The sequence below is a fragment of the Nelusetta ayraudi genome, unplaced genomic scaffold (genome assembly GCF_046127955.1).
Source record: "Nelusetta ayraudi isolate G7.1 ecotype Tasmania unplaced genomic scaffold, CSIRO-AGI_Nayr_v1 ptg000097l, whole genome shotgun sequence".
Lineage (NCBI taxonomy): Eukaryota > Metazoa > Chordata > Actinopteri > Tetraodontiformes > Monacanthidae > Nelusetta > Nelusetta ayraudi.
This window is the reverse complement of record NW_027466147.1, coordinates 3202617-3216175: the sequence shown is the minus strand read 5'-3', so window position 1 is coordinate 3216175 and position 13559 is coordinate 3202617. Positions and strand designations below refer to the sequence as shown.

The window sequence follows — 13559 nt, the reverse complement described above, 5'->3', positions numbered from 1 at the left end:
AGAGTGAACGCCGCCAACAGTTGTCAGCTAAAAATGTTAGCTTGCCCGGTGTTGCGCCAAAACTGGTTACCTCCCAGAACACCACCCTCGGGAGCGAGCCTAATCTCAAGAGTTATTTTTCTTTTTCTTTTTGTAACAGTGTAAATTAGGGTGCAACCATTACAGATACATTGCTCATAATATTAAGATTTATAAGCTGTAATTGTAAAGTTACCTCGGTAGCATTTTACATTAATCGTATCTGACAAGAGCGGTGCGGCTTTAAGAGGGAGCGGGGACAGCAATTACTTCTGATCTCGTTTTCCCCACGACACCACCAACAGTTGCGAAGCTAGCGGGCATTACTTTAAACGGTAAACGTCACATTCAAGCGTTGTCCTGAGGTAGGTTTATCCCTTTTCTAGCTATTCACATGAACACCTATGAAGTAAACTCGCGAACACGTAGACAGTAAACGTATAAAGGCATACAGTGAGACGTTTTGTTTTTTCTGGCTTTTGCTTCATCCTTAGGTTTTTTTGGGGGGTACTTTGGCGAGCCTGCACTTCAGTCGGCGGAGCTTAACGTGATCAATAACGCCAGGTTGCGACTGAATTCTAATTCTAATAATAATAATAATAATAATAAATAAAAAAAAAGCACAGCAGGCGTTATGGAATACAACATGACTGTTGGTTGCTCTTTTCATTCGGTTTTGGAAACGGTCGCTGCTGCTATCTGTCGCCTAGCTACTTGCTGCTAAGCGGGTTAGCGCCACCTGCGGGTTGCCTAACAACGGCAAATTAAAGGGACCGTCACAAACGCCAAACAATAATTCTGCTGCTGCCAGCAAGCGTCACTCATTCGTTTTGGTACCTCGCTTATGAACAATTGAAATAAAGGGCACGCAAGACGGGTTTTTAAGCTTGTCAATCTGTTTTCATGAAATAGACTTGACTTTGTCTTTTTCCACACGTCAAGCTTTTATTTTATTTTATTTTATTTTTTTTAAACCCTGCGCTTTACTTTCTGGTACCTCTGCTGTTGCGGTGATGATGATGATGATGATGATGATGATGATGATGATGATGATGATGATGATGAGGAGTTAAATCAATCATGGCTTCTTCTAAGGCCCAGCCTGGCGATGGACGATGAGCTGGAGCGCTTCCTCAGGGAGCGGAAGGAGAGAGTAGCTCTGGACAAAGCTGGCTTGGAGCAGGACCCCCCTTACATGGAAGTCGCGGTGTGTGTGTTTTATTATTATTATTTTAACGCGCGAGTTCTATTGATCACAGAGATTGATGTAAAATTGAATGGTTTTCTTCTCCTCTCGACGGACAGACTAAACCCCCCAGACGCTTCGGGTCCACAGTGAAGGAGAACATCCCCCCAAATACTTCAACGCACGGCAAAGGTATGACACACAGCTGCGTTTCCATGATCCCTAGAATTGTGCAAAACCTCGCACATTTTATCGCAATAAAAAAAAAAAAAAAAAACTGGTGATGGCAACAGCTAAACTTGGAAAAGCCTCTCAAATATGGTTAAAAGGTTTTGACGCCGTCATGAGGTGGTTTTTCACACGTATCATACAGAGGTATATCGCAAAAGTGTCACAGAAAGACTTTTTTCGCATTGTCAAGTCAGCGGACGTGACGTACGGGGTCACATGACCAGTTCACTTCAAATGAAAATGGTGCGTTATGATTGGACGGAGGAGGAGACGGAATATGTTTTCCCAAGTAATCAAAGAGATAAATTGGAAAGGACCGTTGTTGACAGCAAACAACATCGAAATGCAGATTTATGACAAAATGTTTTGTACCTCCATCCTCCTCACAGTGGGGTCGAGATTTGACGAGAATTGCGGCTTATGCGCTTTGCATCATTTAATGGAAACGCCTGCAAATGGCAATAATACTTTGTCGAAAGTTTAGAAATGTCGCTTTTATTTTGCAAGAAACTCATGGAAACGCAGCGAATGACAGTAAGTAATTTCCTCAAAAGAAGCCGATTCTTTCTATCTGAGATCAAAACATGCCATGTCGGTGTTTTTTTTTTTTTTGGTAATTGCTGCTTTTTTCCAACATGGAACTCACTGTTGGTTGATGTGCTTTGTGTGTTCCAGAAGAAAGCGGCAGCATGGGCCTGCCCCTTGGCATAGAGTACGAGAGGAAGAAGCAGAAACTGCAGCAGGAGCTCCGCATGGACTACAGGCACTACATGGCACAGGTGACTTCCTGACTTGACCTACGTCCTCCATGTCTTTCAGCGTTGTGCGTTTGATGTCTTGGCGTCATAGCAGCGTCCTATCGTGTTGCAGAAAAAACAATTCTCAGAGACTGGACCGTTGACTCACCTCGAGAACTGGAGTTCCGTCAAGGTAAAATATTCACCTGCCCCTCAACTACTGTCCCTCTAGTTAACCTGACTGCTTTGCTTCAAACTAATTAGGTCAGTTTTCTTGTGGAATGCAAGTTTTGCTTGAGCTGCGTACACTCAACCTCTGAATTCGGAGCGCGCGGCTGAAATTTGACGATAAAACCGTGGCGTCGCTGCGCTCGGCCTCTTTCCCTCAACAGCGAGCTGCTTCACAGAGGGATGCTGCCACGCTGACTGAGGGCAGCAGCAGCGAGCGGCCGGACCGGGCCGAGCCCAAGGAGCGGCGGCCGGTCGGCGTCGGTCACCGTGGCAGGCTGGACGAGCCGGTGGAGCGGAAGGACGACGAGCTGCTGGAAGACGGAAAGATGAGAGACACGGCAGTCCAGGCCGGTTCCGCCATGAGACGTCCCAGCAGGTGCGTGAAGGGAAAGTTCCCTTTGATCGTGATTGTTATTCTTTTAAATGCATTTTGTGAGAGTGAAACCAACAAGGCTGACGTAGTATTGATATATTTTTTTAAAGGGGTGGTTCGGAATTTTGGGTGTAGGACCTGATTTCCAAGATATACATATAGAGTTATTACGCACTCGTGTCATGGAAACACTTCTCGTGATGTACGGGGTCACATGACCAGTTCACTTTGAGTGAAAATGGCGCGTTGTGATTGGACGAAGGAGGAGACGGAATATCGACCGTTCTTGACAGCAAACGGCATCGAAATTCAGATTTATACGAGAAATTTTGCACCTCCGTCCTCCTCACATCCTCCTGTGAAAAGAACTGTCATGGAAACGCAGCTATTGACTGTACTTTGCTTTATTCAAATGTTTCCAGGGAAAGGAGGGAGGTTCACATAAGCGCCAAAGCAGGCAGAAGGTCGAGGCCACTGCCCAAGAATGAGGATGCAGAGTTTGCCACTGGTCTCATCATAGGTGAGTGGATGCTCTTCATTTTGCAGCGCAGCTGTTTAAAAACCCAGCAGAAAAGTGCAGTAGACGTGCAGATAATATAAGTAGACGAGCACAACAAAAAGCAAAGACGTTTGCACGTTCAGATTGAAACCCTCAACATGAATTTGCATCATACCAATACATCATACCGCGCTGCATACAGGGGCTGCTGATGCAGAAGCCGCCTCGCAGAGGAGGAGAGAGCGCTACAGGCAGGAGCTGCAGGAGCAGATCGCAGAGCAGCACAGGAACAAGAAGAGGTGCTTTTGGATGCTTCTCGCGCACGCCCGAGTCTCTTTTATAAGAACGATCGCCCGCATCTTGGTGTCGCTTCAACCCATCCGACTGCTGTGTGTCTGTGTTCTTGGCGCAGGGAAAAAGACCTGGAGCTGAAAGTGGCTGCGACGGGGGCAAACGATCCTGAGAAGTCGGTGCGTGAAACCGGCACAAACTTTTGTTCACTGCTGTACGGCAGTGAAATAAAGGGGAAAAGGGAAACGGCAAAGGTTCAGTCAATGTGAAAAAAAAAACATCCAAGGGTTTGATGCAACATGATTTTGTTTGAGCTTTGTTTTTGTTTTGTTTTTTTTTGCTCCGTCATAAACCAGCCGGACCGAATCAGACAGTTTGGTCTGCACAGGAGAAAAGATCATCCTGTTGTGGAAGTGCCTGACAGCGGAGGGGGTCAGACGCCGCCCAGAAGCCAAGCCATAAATGAAAAGATGGCCAGCAGGGACGGCGAGATCCCTCCTCACGAGCTGCCTCGAGTGGCCTTCCAGTCCCCCCTCCTTGACTACTACTCCTCCCTGGGTGGAGCCGCCCTGTTGCCCAGCAGCCAGCTGCCCGCCGGTGCCTTTTCTGGAGCCGTGGAGCCTCACAGGTGAACTGCAAACACACATGTTGACGCACGGTGGTTGCAGAAGACAAAACCAGTTTCTCTCTTTTTTTTGCAACTGCCTGGTCGGTCGAAATGTGAAAAATGTGTCTTGCATTGAATGGTCCAGTGAGTAAATTTTGGCTTAATTCATGATTTTTATATTGGTTAAAGATTAATGTACAGGTCACTGTTATGAAGAAACTCGTCTCTGTGTCTTTGTGTCAAATCACCGGGATTCTAGCTCACTAGTGGCTCAAACTAGTGGTAAAACTCAGTGTCACTAAAAAAAATCACTGATGTCCTCCTCAGCATGCCCAGAGTCCCAATGTTTCATCCTCACCCAACTCTTCGAGAAGCCTACAGGAGCCAATATGGAGAGCCCTACCAGTACTATGGGACCCAAAACCTGCTTGATCCAAACATGGCCTACTGTAAGTACCATCAAAATGTAACCTTTCTTTTTTCTTTTTTCTTTTTTTTTTAGATTTAAAAAAAACAAAAACTTTTCTATCAGTCCAACTGTCTGTTGAGAAAAAAACAACTTTTATGACCATTTTCTTTTTCCATCCAGATGGACAGTTACCTGTCCCTGCAGCTGGTCCTCCCATGATGTGCTGGAACTCACCACCAGGGGAAACTGTGCCCCATCAGTTTGGGCCACGCAGCCCTCTGAGCCATCTGAATGGAAGCAGCTTCCCAGAGCCGCCCATTCAGTAAATATTCCCACGTTCCTTCTTAGAAAGATGCTTTCACACATTGTCAAAATGCCAGCTGGTTTATTATTTAGGGTTTAAAAATAAATAAATAAATAAATTAACGGGATTATCAGCAGAGTTCAATTAACTCCACTTCAACCAACAAGAGCTGTAATGATAAATGAATTACTTTTAACAGAATTTGTGTAGACTTTTGAACACAAAAGTTAACAAGCACGCTTTTCCCAATGTAAAGCATAGAAAGTACAGATACATGTGTACAAATGTAGGGAGTGAAAGTTAAAAAGTCGTCAGAAAAAGAAATACTCATGCAAAGTACAGATACCTGAAAAAAGAAATCACTGAAGTACAGTGACAAAGTATTTGCTGTTTGCTACTTCTCACCTCTGCTTTGTACCGAGACAGCAAAGCCAGGTTCAGCCATAATGTGGCAGCCGACTTAAAACGCAGTGGTTGAAACCAAGTTATTCTTGATTTACACCTGCAGGTCGAGTAGCAAAACTGCTGAGGAATCACAATTCAGGGAATTCCCATCGGAAAGAGCCGGCACCACCAGAGAGAGGATTATGAGCTACAGGGAAGCTCTGAAACAACAGGTACGCTGAAGAGCAGGTCTTCCTGAAAGAAAACATCTCAACTTCCACAATCATGTGCCGACAGTGAAAATAGAGTCGCAGCAAACTGTACAGGTAGCGATATATAATATCAAGTCAAAGTGGTTTTATTTTGGCAATTTAACATAAAAGATGAAAGCAACACATTTTATTGAGCCATTACACACAAATTGACACCTCAAGCAGTTCCTTGTTGTAACTTTGCTGATTCAGATTTTCAGCTTATTAAAACCACAAAGCCACAAACTCAGAAAATTATTATAAAATTTGAGTTTTTTTTTTTTTTAAAGCTGCAAGACCTGATCAGCAAAATCCAAAGAAATAAAAACTTGAAATAATATTGATTTGCACATTCACCTTTTAAGTTGAGTTGCAGAAATACAGCAACCTTTTCAGGAGATTCTAATTTTCTGAGTAGTACCTGCGTATGAGAACCTGAAAATCTGCCCAGTCACTGGGCGCTAGTCCTGGTCAGCAGACTTTAATTGCAACTTGTATGGCACAATAGTCTGTAATATGTTTGCAGGAAGCCTCTGGCAGAAGGATCAAGTTGTACGATAAGGTAAAGGGGATGAAAAAGGGAGTTCACCCAAAATGGATGCATCACCCACTGCTCACCCACTGTTCAGTAGAGGCCCTGGTGTCATGTCAACCAATAAAAAAAATAAAAAAAATCCTTTGTGGAGTTTCATGGATGGAACAAATTCCTCTTTCCTTCTACGTTCAAGGTCATTTTTACATTCACTTACTTTTCTTACATTTGTTCCGTCCGATACTGTAAGAGTCCATTGAATGGAATTCCTCTCCAAAGCAAAAGTCCACAATGGTTTCAAAGGGCTCTTTGACAAAGTGGAAAATAGAAGAGTGGGTGAAATATCCGTTTTGGTTGAACTGTTCCTCGAAGTTGTGATCCAGTGTTGTAGCTCGGCGCCCCTCAGCTATTTGCAAAGCCTCCTACACGCTGTGTGGTTTCACCGGCATCGTAACTAAACCACCCGTCGTCTAATGCCGGGTTCAGACTTTACCATTTCATGCTTGTTTACCACGGTGACTGTGTGGGATTACACAGACACGGTGGTGTCCTAAACTTGTTCTGTGGCAACACTCAAAGTACGGCGCTTGCACGCGCACAGGTGCTTGGGCAGGCGGCTGTCAGTCAGCTGTCAATCAGTCACGGCAACGGAGGCACTTTGTGCGACGGTGGCTGAGACCGACGGTCCACAAGTTGCCTTACATGGGGAAACCTGTGCAGAACTTTGAGGAGTGACTTCAAGAGGAAGCTGTTCAGCCGTGCAGGGGTGCGTTGGTGATTCTTCATCCTGGACCGACCAAAATTGCACAGCGTGTACCGAGGTTCAGAGGCCCTTCTAGTCAGATGCCCCCCCACACCCTCCGCCCTCCCACCCCCCCACTCCGCCAGTCCCACCCTGTAGTTTAGTTGTTGCTGACATACAGAAAGTCCTTGTTTGCGGTCCGCTCACCCAGAGGACCTGGTGAGTGGCCATCTGCAGTGTTTGCCAAGACCTTGAGCCTCTCTGTGAGCCGTGCAGTAGTTATACCTTGCCAAAAGTCACCAGCTGTAACCCCAGCAGCAGCACCACCACCACCAGCCTTACCCGTCAACCTGAACCCCTGCGGTTGCAAAAATGCCTCGAGAGGTCGATCCCTAAAACACGGAAGACGGAACCCCCAGTTGCGCCAAACTACGACTACCACCCAAAAAACTCAACCACAACATTTTTTTTAATGCTTAAAGAAGGTTTGGTTCTGCTCTAAATTGGCAGACTGTAGTTTAAATGGGGATTGCGAAGAACCAATTCATGATTAATCTGATTAATTCGGACAAACCGTCATAACCTGACTTCTGTTTCTGAACACATTGCTCACGATTTAGCGTTGCAATCAATACATTTTAATGGACAATTTGAGTTTAATTGAAATCCATTTACGTTTTGGTAACGCGACAGTGTTGCCTTTGACTACGTTACATTTCCCAAATTGTGTCCGTCTTCCGAACTGAAAAGCAGGCACAGAACCAAAAATGTGTCTGGAGGCTGACGTGTGGCTTTTTTTTTTTTTTTTTTTTTTTTTTTTCATAAAATGCCTGACGCAGATCCAGGATCAGCAGGAGCGACGGCTGCGGGAGAGGAAGGAGGCGGACTGTCTGGAGGCCCAGCTGGAGGCCGAAATGAAGAGCCACCAGCCGTGGGGTCGCGGCGGAGGTGGAGCGCCCCTCAGGGACAGCACAGGAAATCTCATCGGTATCGTAACGCGCCCATTTCCCCGACACCGCACGGCGCCGCTGCAACTCGCGCTTCTCAACGAGCGTTTCTGCCCCCCCCCCCCCCCCCCCAGCCGACCTGAACCAGATGCACAAGCTGAACGAGGAGGCCTACAGCAACCCCAAGCAGTGGCGGAGAAGAGCCGCCCTGGCAGCCCGCCAGGCGGAGGCGCCTCAGCCCAACGACAGAGTCTCCGGTATTGAAGCGCAGTCAACTGATCAACAAAGTCATCGTCTTCACGATGCACGCGTAAGATTGAAGGCACGTCGCGCGTTTTGTTCTGCAGGCTTCGCCCTCGTCCAGACGCCACAGTTTGCCAGGGGCAGCGTGTTTGCCGACCCGCCGCCGCAACAGAAGCTCCAAGAGCAAGACCAGTACAAGTCTTTCCTGAAGCAGCAGGTAGCCGCCACAGCCAGGAAAGCTTCTGCGGCAGCGGTTCTCAACTGGTGGAGTCTGAGCACTCGCAAAATTTATTTATTTATTTATTTTTTGAGCACTCACACTTTATTCTCAACGCTCAATTTCATTCCATAAAAAAAACCCACAACTTTCCAGAAAGACGCCAGCCCAATTTATTTTTTTTATCATTTGTAGTCAATAAATGATTGAAATTATTCAATTGAATTGTGTGTCCTGCCCACGAAGCTGCGACCCACCAGTTGAGAAATGTTGCTTTATAGGATGATTTAGTGGTAGTCTGTCACATTTAAGCCGATTTGTTTTTTTTTAGTTTGTTTCTCAGCTCCATGGATTCAGGTTCACTTGAACTTTTCTCCTCTTTTTCGCAGATTGAGGACAAAATGCGGCGAAAAGCCGAGGAGAGGGAGCAGATCAGGCTGGAGGAGGAGAAGGAGGAGAGGAGGCTGCAGGAGCAGCGGGCGCGCATTCAGAGGGAGTACGAGGAAGAGCAGGAGAAGAAGAAACAAAAGGAAATGGAGGTGAAAGGCGGAAAAAAATTAGGAAAGCTCATTGCTGCCACGCTAGGAGTAAAAACAACGGGGCTCCGTGTCGCCTTCTAACGATAATTACTAGGAAATAACGCGAAACTACCGCGTTATTTCGTGGTCATTTTCACAGAAATGCACTTGCGTCAACTCGAGCGGATTGAAAAGGAACCCCAGAATAGGACGGCGATTCAAAGGACTTTTTGGGGTTCTACAAATCTACTGTAGTATCTGGCGCTGCTGCAAAGCATTGCTCCCTTCCCTCCCGGTCCCTCTGGGCCTCACTCACTGTCCGGCCGGTGCCCTTCCTCCTCTCTCGTCCGCAGCAAAAGGCCAAGAACGAGGAGCTGATTCAGCTGGCGGAGCAGCGGAAGAGGGAGGCGGAGAGGAAGAAGAAGGAGGTGGAGGAGAAGGAGAGCGCCACCTTGAGGAGGCAGCATGAGAGGGAGAGGCGTGCCCGGGTGGAGGAGGTCGGTTTTGCTTTTCACTTTGGATCATAATTCTGATCCAATCCGATGCCAACTGACATCAATGTTAGCGGATTTTGTGCTTGACAGCCACAAGGTTTCTGCGCTGCACCCAAGTGATGTTGAGTTTGAGCTTTTGTTGAGGGGAAGTTTTTCTCAGCAAGCTGCTTGTGTCTCCGCAGGTCCGCAGGGAGCCCTCGCCTCCCATCCCCACCCTGCAGAGGAAGCTCGGGCGGCCGCAGCGCAGCCCCAGGCCTCCCACCGGCGACGCCCAGCAGTCTCCAGCACCGCCGTCTGTGAGGCTGACACACACACCCGACCAACTCACCGACGCGTATACAAAGATGAATGGAGGAGTCGTGGTGAAGTCGCCCGTCGCTTTGTCAATGACCCCGTGTTTGAAGGCCGCAGATTGCTTTCGCAGTCGGCGGCGCCACCTTGAGCTTCTGGTTGGTTTTTGAAACTTTTGGATGCGAGGGCACAATCACTGCTCACCGAGGGTGAGCGGTGATCGCAGCAGTGAGGTGCAGCGTGTGCACCTAGACCCGCCCACCAAACGGTAGAACAACTACACTTTAGCCACACCCACAACTTCATGGTCATTTTAAGTCAAAATTGGGCCGAGTTGGACAAAATTTGTCCAAAGACAATTTGCTGCAATGTTTTTTTTTCTTAAGCGAAAGTTGTTTTTTTTTTTTAAACCAACAAGATTTTTTTCAAACAGTTTTCGCAGTAAGAATTTATCACTCCGTTCCGTATTGACGAGGTCAGTTTTAGTCTTTTTGCAACCAACTATGGTGCTCCCTGCTGGCCAAACGATAGAATGCAGCGTTTTGCCCTCCATCCATCTTTTTCCAGACAGTCGGTGGTTTGACTGCATTGCGTTTAATTGTTCAAAATTCTCCCACCAGCTCAGTGTGTTTTGTTTGTGTGTGTTTTTTATTCAGGAGCGCTCTCTGTCTGGTCTTCAGTCCCCTCCTGTGCCTGCTCGTAGGAATCAGCTGCGGGCTGCAGGTACGCCGTCAAACTACGCATGAAGTAAAATCTATTTTTCTTGTGACGTCACAAATCTGCAGAGCTTTGTTGCCTCCGGTGTCGGACGGAAGCCTTTCCAGCTGTTCCTGGACGTATTTGTTCACGTTATGCAATGATCGTATCATTTTCCTGTGCTTGATCCCATCTCGTGACCCCCCGCCCGCCCCACCCCCAGGTCACCAGCTTGACGTGTTCAATGGACTGTCGGCGCTGCGCCGCCAGCTGCACAGCGAACAGAAACGCTTGGAGGATCGAATGCAGCAGGGCGACTGGGAGGAGCTGGACTCTCCACTGAGTGACCGGTCAGACCCGACACTCTGCACTGCACTCACTGTAGACCACCTCACCTCAGTTTGTAGCTGCGTCTCCTAAACCTAAATGTGGCAATAAAGAAACTAGAAGTCATGGAAAACGGCTCAACTTGGAAAAAAAACTCTGAAATATGGTGAAAAGGTTTTGAGAGTCGTGGAAACACTTTTTTTTGGGGCATTTACACGTCAGTGGACGTCACGTACGGGGTCATGTGACCAGTTGACTGACCAGTGAAAATGGCGCGTTGTGTTTGGACGGAGGAGGCTATGATCATAACTCTAAATTAAAAAAATTCATAGTACCTCACTGAGCCACCAGGGGGCGGGGCTGTGGCCCACACTTTCAGAATAAGTTCTTCAGTTTTGTGACCGCATACTGGACTTGGTTGAATGTAATAACAATGATAACAACGACAACAAAAACAATCGTAACTTTTTTCCCCTGTTCTTCCCACAGACTTCGAGATCGCCCCCCGGTGGATGTGTTCGACATGGCGAGGCTGCGGCTCCAGGTTCCGGTCCGAAGACCAAACTCGAGGAAACTGGAACCGAGCAACTTGTTGCGAATCCACGACTCGCTTCAGCTTAAAAACTCTGGTAATTTGATTGATTAAAAGAAGTAATTTTCAATGTACCAAGTCGCCACTTTGGTGGTCAGGATGGCTTTTAGCGCACTACACCGAGGCTGCGACTGGTCTGTGTGTGCCACAGCAGATGGGGAATCGAAGCTCGGCTTCAGTGAGGCTGCAAAACAGGAGGAAGTGGGCTTGACCGCCAGGAGGGGGCGCTACACCAGGGATCTGGATCAGCAGTTTGACAGCCAAAGGCCTGAAAGTGAAGATGGTGAGAGCTTCACCTCGACGCTAACGCAGCAGTAATTCAGTTTAACAAAACATTGTTGTCATAGAAATGAACAAAAAGATTCCTTTCGTCTCTTGGATTCACTCGACTTGTTTACGGCTTCATATTTGTTATTTCTGTGTTCCTCAGATTATTTTGACCTCTCCCCCCCCCGCCACAGGGACTACCTCGTGAGTCATGAAAAAAACGTTGTGTGGTTTACTTGAACCTGTGCGCTTTGCTCTCCTTGGTTGGCTTCATTCACGTGACTGTAGAACGTCAACCCTCCGTTGCAGGGAAATGCGCCTGGGGGGTCTGCACGAGGTTCCTTGCTGCAGTCGGAGAGCGCTTTCATCGGTACGACCGCCGTTTGTCCAATTTTTTTTTTTTTTTGTTGCTTATAGATAGATAGATAGATAGATGGATGGATTTTATTAACATTCAATTAAGCTTGTATATTTCAAATCAAACGAAAATTTTCTTTGTAAAGCTCATTTTTCATCGTGTAACAAAAATGTTCCTACCTGGAGACCCCCTAGCCGACGTCTTCCCGGTGCCTCGCACCCCGGAGGCGGAGAAAACGCCGATGTTGTCGGCCAGGCAGAGGAGGAGGCTGTCCAGGCCGTCCCAGCAGCCCCAGGTACAGCCGCCGTGCAGTGGGGGTGACCTTTGAACTTATCATGGGAATTCCGGCTCTTTTCAGAAAACCGGTTATTTTGCCTCCCAAGCGGCTCCTTAGATTTTTTTTTTTTTTTTTGCCGCTTGTATTATTTTCTTACGGAATTATTTGCTAAAATGAGTGAATCAACGTGGAACACAATGCTGTAAAAAAAAATTAATGTGAAATACCAAATCAAACACGCACCACTATTCAAAATTCTAAAATTCCGAGCCGGCTCATCAGGACTGTGAACCTTGGGAGACTCACTGTTGATGTTGTTCTGGCAGGACTGGGATCAGCGCTGTAACTACCAGGGCGACAGGGCGTGGCTGGGAGCGCAGCCCGGTCACACCGGGAGGAACCGGAACGGGACCGCCCATCTGATGGACTTCATCAGTCCCGACACAGCTGGTAGGACTTTGGTCTCTGCCCTACAGCCTCCCGGTGCACCGAGAGAGAGAGACTGTAGCTGTGTTTCCATGACCCCTAGAATTGTGCAGAACACAAATATATATGTATTTATAATATACAGGTAATACCCAGAAAATTAGAATATCCTAAAAAGGTTGTTGTATTTCTGCAATTCAACTTAAAAGGTGAAATTTGACATATTATTCACTTCAAGTAAAAAAAAAAGGTGCGTTATGATTGGATGGACGAGGAGATGGAATTATGGCTAAATCAAGGCGTGTGCGCGTCCCACCATTCAATGGAAACACCAGTAAATCACAATTTACTGCGTCAAAAATTTCGAAAATATTGCTTTTATTTTGTAAAAACAAATTCATGGAAACGCAGCTTGTGACTTTCAGGTCAGGATTTCAAAATCAGAATCAGCCTTTTTACCCTTAAAGCATTCATGTAAAAAAAAAAACAAAACTAACAAACAATCCAACTGCTGTTAGACCTTCAAATAAATCAATCAATCAATAAGCAAATCAAATTTCGTTATTCTTGTGATAACTTGTTTTAGGACCCGAGCACCTGTTCGACGACTCGCCCCCTCTCTGGTTTTCTCCTCCCAACCTGAACCGTCACAGCTCTGCAGAAACTGTGGCCACGGACCCCTGGATGCGACCCGGCACGTCAGACACGCTGAAAGGCCTGGGACGACCGTCCAAGAGGGAGCGGGTGGCAATGTAGCTGCTGGGTTTCACACTTGAAGAAAAAAAAAAAGGATGTAGTTGATTATGCTCCCATAAATAAAATAAAAAAACCCTACATTTTTAGCTGATGTGAAGCACAGTCCGAGGCAGTAGTGAATGTAATGTGACCAATGTTTACTTTATTTCCTTTTTACACAAGCGACTAATTTATGTCTTAATAAAATAAATTATATTTTTAATGAAAAAAATAATACTGCGATTGCTCCATTCTTTGCATCGAGTCTTCTTGGAGGAGGGGCCCGCTCAGTCTTGTCTGGATAAGTGTTCTTTATTCCAGGACCAGCTGAAACAACAACCACCAACAGTTTAAAAGTAATATCTCCACAATTAGT

At 46.6% G+C, this 13559-nt stretch overlaps 1 protein-coding gene across 4 annotated transcripts; it reads left to right on the top strand.

Moving 5' to 3' along the window:
* Window positions 1–37: 37 nt before the first annotated feature.
* Window positions 38–13404, top strand: cspp1a (centrosome and spindle pole associated protein 1a). 4 transcript variants are annotated; one of them, XM_076048090.1, is made up of 29 exons: window positions 38–383; window positions 1114–1225; window positions 1324–1396; window positions 2111–2214; window positions 2306–2365; window positions 2565–2779; window positions 3199–3296; window positions 3478–3574; window positions 3688–3745; window positions 3923–4194; window positions 4501–4622; window positions 4763–4904; window positions 5395–5503; window positions 6048–6083; window positions 7635–7782; window positions 7877–7999; window positions 8090–8202; window positions 8592–8741; window positions 9074–9217; window positions 9397–9510; window positions 10162–10228; window positions 10425–10551; window positions 11018–11157; window positions 11272–11403; window positions 11551–11591; window positions 11676–11757; window positions 11931–12040; window positions 12349–12472; window positions 13035–13404. In XM_076048090.1, exons 2-29 carry the CDS (start codon window positions 1127–1129, stop codon window positions 13202–13204), a joined length of 3270 nt encoding a protein of 1089 aa, XP_075904205.1. In that variant the 5' UTR covers window positions 38–383; window positions 1114–1126; the 3' UTR covers window positions 13205–13404. The 4 variants fall into 4 exon arrangements, with proteins under 4 accessions (XP_075904205.1, XP_075904206.1, XP_075904203.1 ...); XM_076048091.1 differs by lacking the exon at window positions 6048–6083 and having other exon boundaries at window positions 46–383; window positions 13035–13403; XM_076048088.1 differs by lacking the exon at window positions 6048–6083 and having other exon boundaries at window positions 46–383; window positions 7877–8202; window positions 11275–11403; window positions 13035–13403.
* Window positions 13405–13559: the final 155 nt, after the last annotated feature.

Excerpts from the sequence above, each read along its gene's own strand:
- cspp1a (XM_076048088.1), top strand. The coding sequence starts at position 1,127 with ATGGACGATGAGCTGGAGCGCTTCCTCAGGGAGCGGAAGGAGAGAGTA. Across the intron at positions 1,226-1,323 it reads CCCCTTACATGGAAGTCGCG|ACTAAACCCCCCAGACGCTT; the intron begins GTGTGTGTGTTT and ends CTCGACGGACAG. Across the intron at positions 8,742-9,073 it reads AGAAACAAAAGGAAATGGAG|CAAAAGGCCAAGAACGAGGA; the intron begins GTGAAAGGCGGA and ends TCTCGTCCGCAG.